Here is a 16,342-nt window from a genome sequence, read left to right as displayed (position 1 = left end):
TAGAAATAAGGGAAACTGCATAAAAATAATGGAATGGAATGGAATGGAATGGAATGGAATGGAATGGAATGGAATGCAATGGAATAGAAAATAGAATAGAATAGAATAGAATAGAATAGAATAGAATAGAATAGAATAGAATAGAATAGAATAGAATAGAATAGAATAGAATAGAAAGGTTTTAGTCTAAATTTAAAGATTTAAGTTACTAAAGAACTAAATTTAATGCTATTTTAAAATTTACATATCCTTTCTTTAAGAAGACATCGCAACATGTATTTGGCCCCAAAAAATACGTATGGGAATTAGTTGCCATAGAGACCTCAATAGATACATAGAGGTATAGATACTTTGCTACCATAAAATCATGTTATCATGTTAAATCATGTTATCATGTTATCATGTAATCATGTTAAAAAAAAAAAAAGAATGTTCAATGCGTAATTTCTCAAGCCACAAGATGATGGAGGTTGGAGATCATCTACTCAAAGATCACCCTTGGTCAAAGCAGAATGAGCAAGAGCCGTTTGCCCAGGGCTGTCCTCGGTCATGCTTCGAATGTCTCCAAGGACAGAGGATCCACCGCCCTTGGGTTGGGGTTCACCAACATACCTTCACGTACTCCTGCACCACTTGCTCGGGGGTGTCTCCCAAAAAGACGTAAAAATCAAGAATCCCCCCAATTGTTCTGTAAGTGACAGCGGGTGCCGGCTGCAGGGCGAACTCTGCGAGCAAAAAATGCGCAAAATCAATTTGGGACATTACCTAAATCTCAAATAACTGTGATGCTGATACAAAAGATATAAAAATTGTTTAGGAGAAAATATCAAACAAAAATATTCAAGGAAACGCAAAACCATTACTGGAGCTTGCAATGCAGGTGGCATGTTTTCAGCTCTTTTTTTTTTTTTCTAAAAATGTCCGTATTTACATTCCTTTACAGTCCAGAAAGAGAAGAGAAGAGAAATCCAGTGGCACAACTTCTCATTAAATTTTCAGTCTCAAGACGCTTGAGTATTTATGAAGAACCCAAATATGTACAGACTTAACTAAGGGAAATTAAGGGCATATATTTACAAGTGCCACTCAGTATAAATTTAGGCTAAGATTTTAATATCTTGTACTGAAACGACCCTGAACGTGAACAAAAATGCGCACGAGGTGTATGACACTGGTCTTGCAATACAACTTTAATGCTGCTTGTATAGGAAACAGGAGTAAATGCTTGAAAAAATGGCTGCAGCCACAGATTTCAAGACAACTTTCTTCAAAATTTGACATGTAACTGTATTTTTTAAAAAATCTACATCAGCTCAGGAGGATCACAGTCCAATAGCCCTGCAGATCATTATATATATATATATATATAAATACTTAGAGATATGGAGAAGGCATTCTTACCCATGGCATTGCAGATAATTTAAATAATATATTTGATTTTTTTGCAATACTGATGGAGAAGACATCCTTACCCATGGCATTGCTATTCATCAAGAAAACACCAAGAGAGGCTCCAGTGTTGTCTTCCAAACACAAGAAGAAAGTCTGAACGCCGTATAAGTTATCCATGTTCTTAAAGGAAAACAGAAAAGCTGATTAAAAAAAACCCAGTAACTATAAGCACTCTGCGGTATCTCAAAAACATCTCACGTGTGAGGTTAAACTTGTCAAAAGGAAAGAAACAGCAACAATAACATCACCGACACTAACCGCATTATTTTTATTTCTCTTTTTTATGGGAATGTCTTTAAGTTGCTTAAAATGTGTGGAAAGCACAAATTTGGGGAAACTGACCTTCAGTGGAGCCATTTGGATAAGAACTATCTTCAAACTCCACATACACATTATTTAAAAGATGAAGGTTATAAATTGCATCTCTATTAGGGATGGAAAGAAAACAAAGGCGCCAATTTCATGTGTTGCTGATAACGAGGCAAATTCCGGTTTTTGGTTCAAAAACCCAAATAGACGTAGCAGCCCGCAGACAACGTCTCAAAGCTTTGAAAGATACTTTTTCTAGACCATTAATTAACTGCAAACATCGAGCTGCTCCCCGAATCCCATTCACGTCACTCCTATTTCAGCAAAAGACTTCAGGACTTACTCCAAATTCAGCATAAGGATGGGTGCTGCAGTCTCAAAACAGTCTCAGTTTGAGACTCATTTAATCTCATTATTTTCTCAAATAATGAAAAACGATGTTGAGTAGAGGTTGAGATGCTGTAATTATAAATAAGGTGGTCTAGGGACTCAAATAAAATCAACTGTAAAAATATTCTTATTATTCCTGCTTTCATGATCTACCTTTCTTTTCTTGCCCCCTAGCGTTGATTATACACCAGAAATTTAATGTTTTCTGTTGGGTTTTGGGGTTTGTTTTTTTTTGCAACATTACCTTGTCAAGCACTCACACACTACCAAATATTTCCTTTTTCTCATTGAGCCCGAACTCTACGAATAAGCACAGCAATAATGTTTGGCTGGCTGTTTCCCCCAAAGTACCCCCCAAAAAATGTTGTGTGTGGGAATCCAAGTCAGAAAAAGCAATAAGCAAAAACTGAGTATAAATACCAATGACTAATTTTAAATCACAACGTTTGCAAGTTGATGCAGTGATAGAGCAATAGAGTGTCAAAACCACGCAGATTCAGGATAAAACATCTCATTGCAGATGAAGGAATACGCTTTTATACTTTTTGAAAACCAGATGCCCTAGAAATCACCTTGGAAAAAAAGGCAGAAAATATAGAAACAAAATAATTGCTGGCAGACCTATTTTGTTTTATAAAGCAATAGCTGCTAAGGGCAACTTTGCATTATTTCCTAAGATAAGACGCCACGGAAGGAAAAATGCTTTATCTACCAAATTTTGCACACAGCAAAAAACAAAGCCTGTCAGATATTAATTTTCATCAGGTGACTTGCAGCAAAACCCAACCAATTCAATCCGAATATTTATGAAAAGCTATTCCAACAGGAATTTTATTCAGCAGTATCTCACATTTCGCAACACTTGGCAAGTCTTTAAGGAAAAAAAATTCAGTGGATATCGTTAATGTGCCAACTATGGCTGGATTCCAGAATTTCCCTGGAGAAAAGGAAAATGTAAATAAAATAAGTGCTTACTCCGGAAGGGGCTGTGTCCCTGCTGAATATGGGCCAGGTTTTCCAGTTGACATCGTGTTGGTATCGCTTATGGACGTGCTCGCCCACCCCGTAGATGTTGCTGCTGGGGAGTTTGATGGAGAGCTGTAAAAACTGCTCGGCATACAGCAGCGGGCCAATGGTGGTGTTGAACCTGGCGAAACGATGAAATGTTGCATAAAAATGTTTTTGCCAAAGGTTGGATGCCTTAGTATCGCTAAACCCCCTCAAAAAAGCCAAGCCGCTACTTCAGAAAGCACCTGCATCTTCTGCCGCTACTAATTTTGTCATATGCATCTCGTAACTTGGCCAAAACCAGTCATGTTGCATATTGCAGTAAAAATACTGGGTGTTTTTAATAATAATTTATTAATTGTGATTTTTTTTCATTAAAAGCATAAAATGCAACATTTTTTTTTTCCAAATTAAATAAAAACCTAAGGAAAATTTAAGCAGTCTTCTAGAGCAGTGTTTCAAACAGGTCCCCACATTTTTTTTTCCAAATTAAATGAAAGTCTAAGGAAAATTTAAGCAATTTTCTAGAGTGCTGTTTCAAACAGGTCCCATTGAATTCAATTATTCTCCCCTCCACGTGCCAACTAAATCAATTCTGAGCACCCACTCTGTCTTTCATGCGCTCACTAAGGGTAAATCAGTCTTTAGAGAGGCCTTTAAGAAAGCAAATAAAGCTAATAACAGGAAAAAAGTAAATCCTAATTAATTAAACTTGAAGAGTTGATAGCAATCTGACTCCTGATAGCGGTCAGCTAAGTAATCACTTTTTAATTGATTTAATAAATATTTACTCCTGAGGCTTCCGCCTTTCAGGGAGTTTCAGTGCAGGGTTGTTAGCCCAGCTTTGCTGTCTTTAGGTTTGGCATTTTTTTAGAAAACAAAGAGATTAAAATCCTTCAGTATAGAAGCACTTTGAATATTATACTTAAAATTTTCTAAGACCAGCTTAGCACCGGTTGGTACCAAATCCTAGCACACGCCTGAAGCGCGACCTTCTTTTGGGGGCTGAGACCTTCAGGAGAAGTATCATAAATAAGACAGAAAAGATGCAGTAAAAGGTGATGCTGGGAAGGACTTCTCATCATAATTGATGAATGGATGACACAATTCATCAATTCTCCCCAGGATTAAGGGAAGGAGAAAGCACAGAGCCAACATGGCAAAACCTAAACCCTGTGAGATAGACCTCCCAAATTTTATGTGGAAAGAGCCTTTCCATCCTGCTTATCCATCAAAAGAAGACAGCAAACCCCAAACCTGGTGAGACAGACCTCCCCATCTCCCAGATTTTATGTGGAGTCTTTCCAACCTGCTTATCCATCAAAAGAAGGTGGCAAAATCTAAACACCGAGCGATAGACCTCCCCATCTCCCAAATTTTATGTGGAAAGAGCCTTTCCATCCTGTTTATCCATCACAAGAAGAGAAGAAGCGGTTCACATGCCCAAAAGGGCACCTAAAGCAATGCAGACCTTCAGAGAAAACAGATGGCATCACGATTTTATGGATAAAAAGCCCAAAATTTACTCACAAAACTTTTCCGTTGCTTGCTCTGGTCACCACGATGCCAAAGGGATTTTGCTGGACATCAACTTTATATTTTAAGTTGGAGGCTGCTGGACCACTGAAAGGTCCCACATGCTCATGGGGGACTTCAAATCTTTGTGTTTTAGGATCAGTGATCTACGCATGTTTAAAGAACAAAATAAGTTTAAAGAACTAAATAAGTAATTTAGAAATTAATGCCTCATTTTAACACTTTCCAGATCAACCATCCAAATTTGACAAAAAATTGGCAAAAAACCCCCACCTGTTGTCAAAACGGCATCACGACAAGAAGTGGTCAACATGAATAACTGGCAAAATTAAGACTCTGGAAACCTACCCAGCCTGTTTATTTGGGTAGATACAAGGGAATTTCCCATTATTGCTTGATCTGAGGGTATCGGGCCACCAAGGAAGAGATGCAACATATAGGTGGGCTCGTGATCGAGGGGTGGACTTGACCACGGACACTATTGCACAGGTTATCCATGAATGTGAAACATGCGCTGCAATTCAACAAGCCAAGCTGTTAAAGCCTCTGTGGTATGGAGGGCGATGGCTGAAATATAAATCTGGGGAGGCCTGGCAGATCGATTATATCACACTCCCACAAACCCGCCAAGGCAAGCGCTATGTGCTTACAATGGTGGAAGCAACCGCTGGATGGCTGGAAGCATATCCTGTGCCCCATGCCACCGCCCGGAATGCTACCCTGGGCCTTGAAAAGCAAGTCCTATGGCGACATGGCACCCCAGAAAGAATTGAGTCAGACAACGGGACTCATTTCCGACACCACCTCATAGGCACCTGGGCCAAAGAGCACGGCATTGAGTGGGTATATCAAATCCCCTCTCAGGCACCAGCTTCCGGGAAAATCAAACGATACAATGGACTGTGAAAGACGACACTGCGAGCAATGGGTGGTGGGACATTCAAACATTGGGATACACATTTAGCAAAGGCCACCTGGTTAGTCAACTCCAGGGGATCTGCCAATCGAGCTGGCCCTGCCCAGTCAAAACTTTTATGTACCGTAGAGGGGGACAAAGTCCCTGTAGTGCACATAAGAAACATGCTGGGGAAGACAGTCTGGGTTACTCCTGCCTCAGGCAAAGGCAACCCCATCCGTGGGATTGCTTTTGCTGAAGGACCTGGGTGCACTTGGTGGGTGATGGCAGAAGGATGGGGAAGTCCAATGTGTATCTGAAGGGGATTTCATTTTGGGTGAGAATAGCCAATGATTTGAACTGTACGACGTTAATTGCTACGTAATACTATATGTCATCACTACTATGCTTGCCATATGCCATATCAATGGTATTACAGTAAGAATCACCCACATGAATGAAGACTGAATTTTGATGAAACCGAGCAAAGTGCAGCAGTGAGGGAACCAACTAACTTCAGCATGCAACAATCCAACACCCCACACCATCTCTCCTGCCCTGAAGGACTGTTAGGACAGATGGAACCCAAAGTCATGGACTAAATGAACCCAACGGCCATTTTAGAGGGATGGCCCATAGACCAAGGGAATGATATCTGTGTGTATATATCAAAAGACAGAGAAAGTGGTGGTGATTAATTGAAATGGATTGGAAAGTGTGGGACCTGGGCATGACGTAGATGGTATAGACTAAGGGGCAGATATTGTCCTGGTTTTGGCTGGGATCGAGTTAATTTTCTTCCTAGCAGCTGGTATAGTGCTGTGGTTTGGATTTAGCATGAGAATAATGTGACAACACAGTGATGTTTTAGGTGTTGCTGGGCAGTGCTTACACTAAGTCAAGGGTTTTCAGCTTCTCATAGTGCCCTGCCAGCGAGGAGGCTGGGGGTGCACAAGCAGCTGGAAGGGGGCACAGCCGGGACAGCTGACCCACACTGGCCAAAGGGCTATTCCATACGTATGAAATCATGCTGAACACAAAACTGGGGAGGTTGGCCGGGGGTCGTGGCCACTGCTCGGGAACTGGCTGGTCATCGGTCAGCAGGTGGTGAGCAATCACATTGTACATCACTTGTTTTGTATAGTCTTTTATTGTTATTATTATTTTCCCTTCCTGTTCTGTCCTATTAAATTGTCTTTATCTCAATCCACGAGTTTTACCTTTTTTCTGATTCTCTCCCCCATCCCACTGCAGGGGGGGAGTGAGCGAATAGCTGTGTGGTGTTGAGCTGCCTGCTGGGTTAAACCACGGCAGAAAGAAAAAAGCAAAGGGAAGGGAAGGGAAGGGAAGGGAAGGGAAGGGAAGGGAAGGGAAGGGAAGGGAAGGGAAGGGAAGGGAAGGGAAGGGAAGGGAAGGGAAGGGAAGGGAAGGGAAGGGAAGGGAAGGAAAGGAAAGGAAAGGAAAGGAAAGGAAAGGAAAGGAAAGGAAAGGAAAGGAAAGGAAAGGAAAGGAAAGGAAAGGAAAGGAAAGGAAAGGAAAGGAAAGGAAAGGAAAGGAAAGGAAAGGAAAGGAAAGGAAAGGAAAGGAAAGGAAAGGAAAGGAAAGGAAAGGAAAGGAAAGGAAAGGAAAGGAAAGGAAAGGAAAGGAAAGGAAAGGAAAGGAGAGAAAGAAAAAAAGAAAAACAAGGAAGAAAGAAGAAAAAAAAACCCAAACCAAATCAAAACAAAACCCCACAAAACAAAATGAAACAAAAACAAGAAACAAACAACAACAACAAAAAACCCCAAAAGTCCTGTCCAGCCCCAAAAATCCATGGATTTTGGTATATTTACTACATGCTGAGCTGAGTTTTCCATAAAACACAAAGCACTTTGGAAGTTCTAGATCTTTCTGCCAAAACAATCGTGAGATAGACATAAATTTGGTATTTGACCCAAAACTGTTTTCCAATGAAGAGAGGGGTAAAATATGGAAGTAAGATAAAAACCTGATCTTTTTAAAGGTATTTGCAATTTTTCACGCACAAATCCTGCTGGGCTAAACTGTTGCTCCTCTGGGTACAAAAAAGGCTCTCCTGGTCAAAATTTTTCCTTGGAAGTACAAGAATGTATTTTGGTGGGAGTCATGGGGTGAGAAAGGGAATTAATCCGCCTTTATAACCCCGCAGCATCTCCCTCGTGCACCAGCCAGGCCAAAATCTTGCCGATAACAGAGTGAAACACTCACCTTGAACCGAAAGCGATTTTGTGTCTGATACTCCGCTGTGAGGAGGACGGTGTTGATATCGTTCCCAAAAAGCGAAGGTGAGGAGAGCCGTGTCAACGTAGCTTGAAACCCTTGGGTGGAGAAATGAAATGAAATAAACTAGAGTAAAATAAAGTAGAAGAAAATTTTTAAAAAGTAAAATAAAATTTAAAAATAAAATTAAAATAAATTAAAATAAAATAAATAAAATAAAATTAAAGTAAAAAATTACAACAGAATAGAATAGAATAGAATAGAATAGAATAGAATAGAATAGAATAGAAAGAACAGAAGTAAAGTAAAGTAAAATAGCATAGCATAGCATAGCATAGCATAGAATAGAACAGAATACATTAATTATATTGAAATGGAAATCTGCGTGCACCAAATTCTGGGAGTTTTGGTGCCAGCTTACCCTCTTGAGTTGTTCGCAGCCCTCCGTCCACTTTGTACCCATGGTCTGAAGAGAAAAAGCACCACGGCACGTTGGTGTCGCTCTGGGGGCTCCAGCAGCAGCCACGGAGGATGCAGAGGCTCTGGTCCAAAAGATGAGATTTTAATACAAATAAATCCCATAACAAAATGCACCCGCCAGAAAACCTTATATAATATTTGCAACCAGTTCGACTTCGTCTCTGAACGACCTCTCAGGTCCGTTTGGTGGCAAAGAGCATGGACAAGTTGTTTTGGGGATTCAAAGTGGAAAATTGCTCATTAGTTCTGAAAAGAAAAATGAGGACTCTGGACACTGGTTCTTTCTTAAAGCCACGAGAGTCTGTTAAAGAAATTATTGAATCATCTGAGCTGCGACAGCCACAAAAAGGGCGGAAAAAAAGTGATGCACTGAAGACTGTATCTTCGCACTGAAAAGCGAAGGTTGGTTTCGCTTTTAAAATAGTGAAAAAACCCCAATAATTTGAGCATAGAGACAAAGCCATGGATTCCTCTATGGCTTATGGACATCTCCATATGCCTCATTGGATGCGTCATGGCCATGTCAAGCATTGGTCATGTCAACCTCAATATCAGAAATGTCCAGGTGAGTTCTGCACAGGCTCAAATGGAGAAAAAACACCTTTTTTTAATAAACAACAACAAAAAAACAAACCCAAGCAACTCAATCCATCATTTAAAACATATATCTTGGTGTGGTGACACCAACCTCTCCAGCCCAATAAACCGGGACACCTTCGTTCTGCTATTAGAAATTAAGTTATTCACCCACTTTTTAAATGAGTTTTACCTCTGAAGGTAAGATTTGGGTCATCTATCACTTTAAACATTAATATTTTGTTGTTGTTAATGAATAAGTCATTCCTGGGGGTCAAAGTGTCGCAGTGCTACATGGGGAACTTGATGGGGAGCAAAGGGCTGCGTCCATAAACAACCTCAGCCCAACGTCCAGATCTCCAGGACCAAGCACGGACGTCCTATAAAGCCACCCAAGATAAATCCAGCTCCACCATCTAGTCCAATAGATTAACAACTATTCAAACTGTCTTAATGACTGTTGAGATTAATATTAAAAAAATATTGTTTAATATCAGAGGTGACCCCAAAGCCTGGTTGGCTAATATTCCCTTTCTCCAGTTTTCTAAGTGTGCTTTTCCATCTTCCAATTATTCTTTCTGCTTTCTAGACCTCAGACTATTTAAATAAAACTCTTAAAATAAGGATATTTAAATAAGACTTTAAGTAGTCTTCATGACTATTCATGACTTTGTACTTTCAGGGACCATCAAGTATCAAGGGTTTTTTTTTTCTTTTTGATATATATATAACTTTTATGGTATATATTTTTTATAGTATGTAACTTTCATGTCCAGCACAGAGAAAGGAGCAGAGTCCACCTGAAAAATTATTTATTTATATATACTTTTATATACATATATATATATACACAATATATATATATATATATATATATACACACAATTATAGACATAAATTATATATGTTATGTTATGTCATATATTACATATAGTATATTTATTTTTATATAATTTATATATACTCATATATATAAATACTTTTATATATGTATATTAAAAAAACTTTTATGGTATATATTTTTTAGAGTCTATATCTTTCACACCCAGCACCAAGAAAGGAGCAGAGCCCACCCAAAATTATTTACATATACTTTATTTATATATACACACTTATATATAAAAAATATATATTAGATCGCATTGTATTGTATTGTATTGCATTGCATTATATTCTATTATATCATATTATATTATATTATATTATATTATATTATATTATATTATATTATATTATATCATATCATATCATATCATATTATATGTAGTGTAGTATATTTATTTATATATACTTTTTATATACATACTTTTACATATATACAAATATATCTTTAAAAAACTTGTATTGTATATATATTTTACAGTCTCTATCTTTCATGCCCAGCACCGAGAAAGGAGCAGAGTCCACCTGAAAAATTATTTGCGCTATTATAAAAGCTATCGCTTTCTGTAAATAAACATTAATGCTCGCCCCACCCTCCGGGCCATAAAAACCACCCAGGTGATACCGATACAAAACAGAGCCCAGGAGACCAAATCCAGGCTTATTTAGCAATAAGGTGGACGCAGGCAGAGGTTTTAGAGCGGCGTAAGCGATAACTCCTGAACTCTGCCCCGGGGGTGAAGGCAACAGCGTGACCGCCCCCGTAACTGCACCATTATTTTACAGAAACCCACAGGAATCAACCAATTTATCAGGAAATCCCCACGAGCACGTGCCGCAGCTGTGAGGGGTCATTTTTCAGTGCATTTTCTTGCCTCGTCAAACTTTGTTCTCATTTGCAGTGAGCGGTTAACAAATATCAACTCTCCTCCATCCTACACATGGTTAATAAATAAGTATTTTCAGTAATTCTAGTTATACATGCTCGTTTGCTGGCTTTTTATATATATTTTGCATGCATGAGGAAAGCCAGGCTTTCTATCAGCTAAATGAGCTTACATGTAATTTAAATTATTTGTAATTTGCCCAGCGAGCCTTTAGCCTGAAATCCACTTAATGGTAAAAAAGGCAGCGGCAAATCGCCTTTATTATTCATTATTATTATTATTATTATGGAAATACATCCAACAATTCTGCAAAATCAACTCTTCATGAAGGAAATAGGATTTTCAGCTCGTTCGCTTTGTGGCCCTGCTCCATTCCACACCGAACCTTATAAAAAGGTTATTTTTTATAGCTTTTTTATATTCACTCAATTAATATTCACCCAATGAATATATTCCCCCAATTAAATCTTAGGGGTGATGCAAAACATGGGACTTAAAGACATAAATAAATGAACAGAATTTGCGGCACAACTGAGGCAAGGTTTCCCGCAATATGTGACGGCTGCATTGCTTCTCCGCTTTTATTCTCAAATTCAGCAATATTTAATACTAATATTAAATTATCACTTTAATACTAATATTAAATTATAAGTTAATAATTAATATTAGTCACTTGGTATGGCACAGCTGGCTCCAAGGTTAATTAAAAATTAAAACGATCCACAAGGCTGCTCCGACGCTACATGCCGTCTCCCATGGAAAAGAGGACTTTGCCATCAGTTTGACCTTTAGTTATGGTTTTAGTGGCCAAATTATATTAAATGTTATTTTGTGACATTATGATAGTGGGTTTTGCTGGAAAACTGAAATAATTCACCTCGTTTTCTAAATTCTGCGCTCCGTTATCAAGACGGCACCAACGTAAGAGAGCGATGGAGACTCAATTTGTGTCAGAAAATATTGCAATATTACAGCCTAAAAATCTTATGCATCGCCATGAGCTAGTTTTTATTTTAATACACCATTAAAAACGTGAATATCTGACATCACACCAAAAAAAGGCGGTTTCAGCAAAGCAGAAATATTTCCAAATTGCTTGGTGTTGGCCCAATTTTGTTCCCAACTTAAATTTAAATCAACAGGATGGACTTTGTCACTGCTCCACGTGCTCCCACAAGGAGAAAAATCCAACTTGGTAACGGGCTGAAATTGGTTAAATTGGTTACTATCGATGGCTGCACATCACCAAAAAATATTCAGGCATTTGCTGGTTGAAAAACGGTTAAAAAAAACCTGCTCTGGTATAAACAAGGCAATTTCTTTTGTTATTAAATGGGAGTAATTTATCCCATAGGTGTTAGGCTATAAACCCTATTTTTTTGCTTCTTTTTCTCATGTTTTCATACCTTGGTGGCGACTTGGTCCGGGATGCAGTCGATCCGCTCAGCTGTTCCCACGCTCGGGCAGTTTGGAGAAAATTCTGTGAGGCAGAGAAACGAAGGGGTTAATCTCAATAATGTAAATTTAAAATATGATTATTATTAATATTAGTATTACTATTAATATTGCTACTATTATTACTACTACTATTGCTACTACTGTTGCTACTATTACTACTGCTGCTGCTGCTGCTATTATTATTATTATTATTATTATTATTATTATTATTAAATGTCCTTTTAACGATTTTCCCAAGTCATTTCTCATCGTCTCGAAAGTCTCCAACCACAAACATCGCTTCCAACAAGCCTCAACCACTGCTATCTCGCTCGTTTTACAAAATTCTGTGCAACTGCTCCAGATAAAGACAGGAAAACTTCATTTTTCCAGGATTTAAACGCAGGGGTGTCTCTAAGACAAGTGATTTCTGATGTACCGAAACAGTAAAAATATCACAGGTTTTTAATATTACAGGTTTTTAGCCCTCTGTAGAAGAGGGCTTTGTCTCCCTCCGTCTTTTTTTTTAAGTGATGCTTTAAAAAAAAAAATTGAAATCCTCCTCTTTTAACAATCAGAAAATGAAGCAAAAGGAAATTGAGGTTTAGGGGGGATAAAATTTGCCTTTAATTATGCGTCATCCCATTTATTTCTGCAGTTCAACATCATCCCTGTTATCAGCACGTGACTCCGGTTCACCTTTGGTTAATGATAGAAATGGAGTAATGTCAAGAGCCATAATAAATTCTGCAAAGGGCAGAAGAAAAATGTTTATTCTCTTTTTTTGGGGGCAGTTGGTGATTTTCCACGCTCTTGAAGACCCCAGTCACAGTGGGCATTACAATAATCCCCATCAGATCCTGGGGGCAGTGTCCAATTTCTGCAGATTATAAAATAATTATTTAAAAATTTATTTGTATATATTATATTTATACCAAAATTTTAATATATTTATGTATCAATAAATCATGAATTATATATTACGTATGTACTTTTATAATTTGTTAAATATTTATGTATTATAAGTAAATATGTCTTAGTATATTATAATTTTTCATATATATAAAATTTTATTTTATCAAACAGATCCGAAAAGTTCATTATGGGGACTTTTTTCCTGATTCAGTGGCAGAAATGAGAATGAGCACTTACGGGTGCTTTCGGATACGGTTTCCCTTGTTGCTAAAATCCCGATGAGGACACAGGCCACGGCCACCACCAAACAGAAAAGGACGATGAAGATAATTTCCAATTTGCTGAATTTCTTCTTTTCCATCTACACCCGGAAGAACACCATTGTATAAGGAAACCAAACATAACAATTTTTGAAAACTATCTATAATGGGACCAGCAGGACTAGAGAAGTGATTGTCCCCTGTACTCGACACTGGTGAGGCCGCATCTCGAATACTATGTTCAGTTTTGGGCCCCTCACTACAAGAAAGACGCGAAGGTGCTGGAGCCTGTCCAAAGAAGAGCAAGGAGGCTGGTGAAGGGTGTAGAGAACAAGTCCTGTGAGGAGCAGCTGAGGGAACTGGGGTTGTTTAGTCTGGAGAAAGGGAGGCTGAGGGGAGACCTTATCTCTCTCTACCACTGCCTGAAAGGAGGTTGTAGAGAGGTGGGGGTCGGTCTCTTCTCCCAGGTAACAAGTGAGAGGCCGAGAGGAAATGGCCTCAAGTTGCGCCAGGGGAGGTTTAGGTTGGATATTAGGAACAATTTCTTCACCAAAAGGGTTGTCAAGCATTGGAGCAGGCTGCCCAGGGAAGTGCTGGAGTCACCATCCCTGGAGGGATTTAAAAGACGTGTAGAGGTGGCGCTTAGGGACATGGTGTAGTGGTGGACTTGGTAGTGTTAGGTTAACGGTTGGACTCGATGATCTTAAAGGTCTTTTCCAACCTAAATGATTCTACAATTCTATTTCAGTCTTAAATCATATCCCCTCATGTATACATTACTGTAAAGGCCAAGTACAATAATTCTCATATTCAGAATAATTCAAGTAACATTGATGATGTCGTTATTCATCACTGAGGGATTTCTTTTCCCCCTGCAAACTCCTTTCAAATACGCACAAAACAGAATTTTCATCGAACTCTAATTATGGAGATTTTTTTTTTTCCATTTTACTGGAACTTCAGAACTAAAACTGAACCAATCTGCACATTTCGGTTTTGCAAGTTGTATTTTCTCAAACAAACAAAAACTCCAGCTGTATAAAAGAGGATATTAATTTGCCCTAAAAAAAAAAATACTAACAGGGTAAGGTAGTTATTTGTAAAAGAGAAGAAAAGTGTGTGCATAAAAAGAACAGCTTAAGCCTGTTGCACCTCTTCAGCTCTTGTGCCCAAGCAGCCCCAAAAAACTACACTAAAAATAATTCATTTTAACCACTAAACAGGCTCGGTCTCTCTGCAATTCCCTTTCATATTGACTGAATATTGACCCGGAGCCCTAAGAACTAGCATTCATTTGGGGGAAAAACTGAAATAATTATGATAATTATGATTAATAATAATAAATGTTTAAAGTTTATGGTGGTGGTGGTGATTATTATTATTATTATTATTATTATTATTATTATTATTATTATTAACGTTTTAATTGCCCTAAGCACCCATCCCAAACAACCATAACATTCCATTCTCCCTTCTTTCATTCCCAAGTATTTAGACGCTAAAAATAAGGATGTTTGATTTATAAATGTCTATTCGACCGCCAGGCAAATAGGCAGCATCTGGGCAAAAATTTCTAGAAAAACAGCAACCCGGTAAATTAAACTACGTACCTTATGGCCCTTTTGCCTTCCTTTTTCAGCTGTTGCGCTCGGCTGTAAATCCACGTTTTATTCCGTCCTGTTATCAGCTGGGTGCATCATTTGCTAACGAAGTCCGCCAATGGCAGCTACACGCCTCCAGCGTCGCTAGGGGTTTTTTGTTGGTTTTTTTGTGTTTTTTTAAGGATTTACTGATTGTTTTGCTGATTCCGCAGAGTACTCCATCACGAGAAATAGGCATGTCCCTGAATTCATGTTTCTGCTATCGCGGATTTATCACAAGTTTTCTGCAAGCCACGACGCAATATCCAAGTGCAGGAATGAAAATGTCAGGGACTGCGAAAACGAGTAAAAATGCTAAAAAATTAAGGGTATTTTCTTGTGTCCCGATGAGATTTGCAGGAATTAAGAGCCAATTGTGTCCTGAAAATCAGTGAGTTGAAGACAAGGAAGTTCCGGCAAATCTATGAGAGTAAGAAAATTTGCTTCCAACTCAGCAAAAGTTTCTGGGACCTCCCCGGGTCAAACTCCACCCTCAAACAAAGATCAGCCACTAGGAACGAAGGGCTCACCCCCCAAAATCTGCCTCTTTCACACCAAAGTGACGAAACACCTACCCCAGGCATTCAAGGGGAAAAAGGAAAAAAAAATTTAAAGCATTTTAAAAGTCACGTTACAAAAATCAACTCATATTGAAAAGACTCGTACAGAAACTCCACCAAAAAACAGAGAAAGGAAAAGAGAAACTATTTCTGCACCTCTACCCGCATGGTGCTCACCCAGAGGGCAGGGCAGGTGCTTTCAGGGTTATTTTTGCATTTTTTTGTGAAAAGTGGAGGATGTGCACAGAGTCCTGACACAGAGGTTGGAGACTGGGACTCCTCCTTGTGCAAAGAGCGTGTTGACCTACAAGCAGAAGCTACCACGTGTTCTCACTTGCTCAATTACTGAATGACTAAAGTATCCTGCTGACACAGAGGAAAACTTCAGGTGATCCCTTTTGCCCTTTATTTTTACTTTGTTTTATTTATGTGCCGCATGAGTAAATGGAAGCCCACCAGGCTTGGCAGAACCCCAACCGATGGGTCTGGTAGCAGTCAGCCTGAAAAAGGCTTATCCCACAGTGAGCTCGGTCTCAAAAATCCGGAGTTTTCCTTCCATAACAACTTACACCAAGAAATTTTGATTTTGTTTGCTAGCTACGTCTTGAAATAATTTCAACCGAATGATTCCATTCCCACGGAAAAGCAACAAATTCATTTTCAAAGTATCTGTAGGAGATCCAAGACATTGTAGACATGGCATCAACTCCATCTGCCGGTACCTGGACAGACCTTCATCCATCTGTGTATTTAAAAATGGACCAAAATAGCACTTTGTGGGCCAGGTGCGAAGCACCGCAGAGAGAAGGACCACGGTCTGAAAATGCATCTTCACGGTTTTTACGCTTCTTTGTGGGTTTGAGTTATAGCCACAATA

General features: G+C 38.8%; 1 protein-coding gene across 1 annotated transcript in view; it reads right to left on the bottom strand.

Moving 5' to 3' along the window:
* LOC140645300 (maltase-glucoamylase-like) overlaps positions 1-13,366 on the bottom strand; it is a 49,190-nt gene extending 35,824 nt beyond the window's left edge. Inside the window, exons 1-8 of the mRNA XM_072848650.1 lie at positions 13,243-13,366; positions 12,060-12,133; positions 8,250-8,370; positions 7,817-7,926; positions 4,690-4,841; positions 3,127-3,298; positions 1,473-1,572; positions 613-725 (exon numbers count right to left, since the gene is read on the bottom strand). Of these exons, the coding sequence (XP_072704751.1) occupies positions 613-725; positions 1,473-1,572; positions 3,127-3,298; positions 4,690-4,841; positions 7,817-7,926; positions 8,250-8,370; positions 12,060-12,133; positions 13,243-13,366 (966 nt within the window). The remainder of the gene's footprint in view (positions 1-612; positions 726-1,472; positions 1,573-3,126; positions 3,299-4,689; positions 4,842-7,816; positions 7,927-8,249; positions 8,371-12,059; positions 12,134-13,242) is intronic.
* Between the last annotated feature and the right edge of the window lie 2,976 nt (positions 13,367-16,342).

This window comes from Ciconia boyciana, chromosome 32 (assembly GCF_034638445.1).
Source record: "Ciconia boyciana chromosome 32, ASM3463844v1, whole genome shotgun sequence".
NCBI lineage: Eukaryota > Metazoa > Chordata > Aves > Ciconiiformes > Ciconiidae > Ciconia > Ciconia boyciana.
Note: the sequence above shows the minus strand (reverse complement) of the source record. Positions and strands in the feature narration are given on the sequence as shown.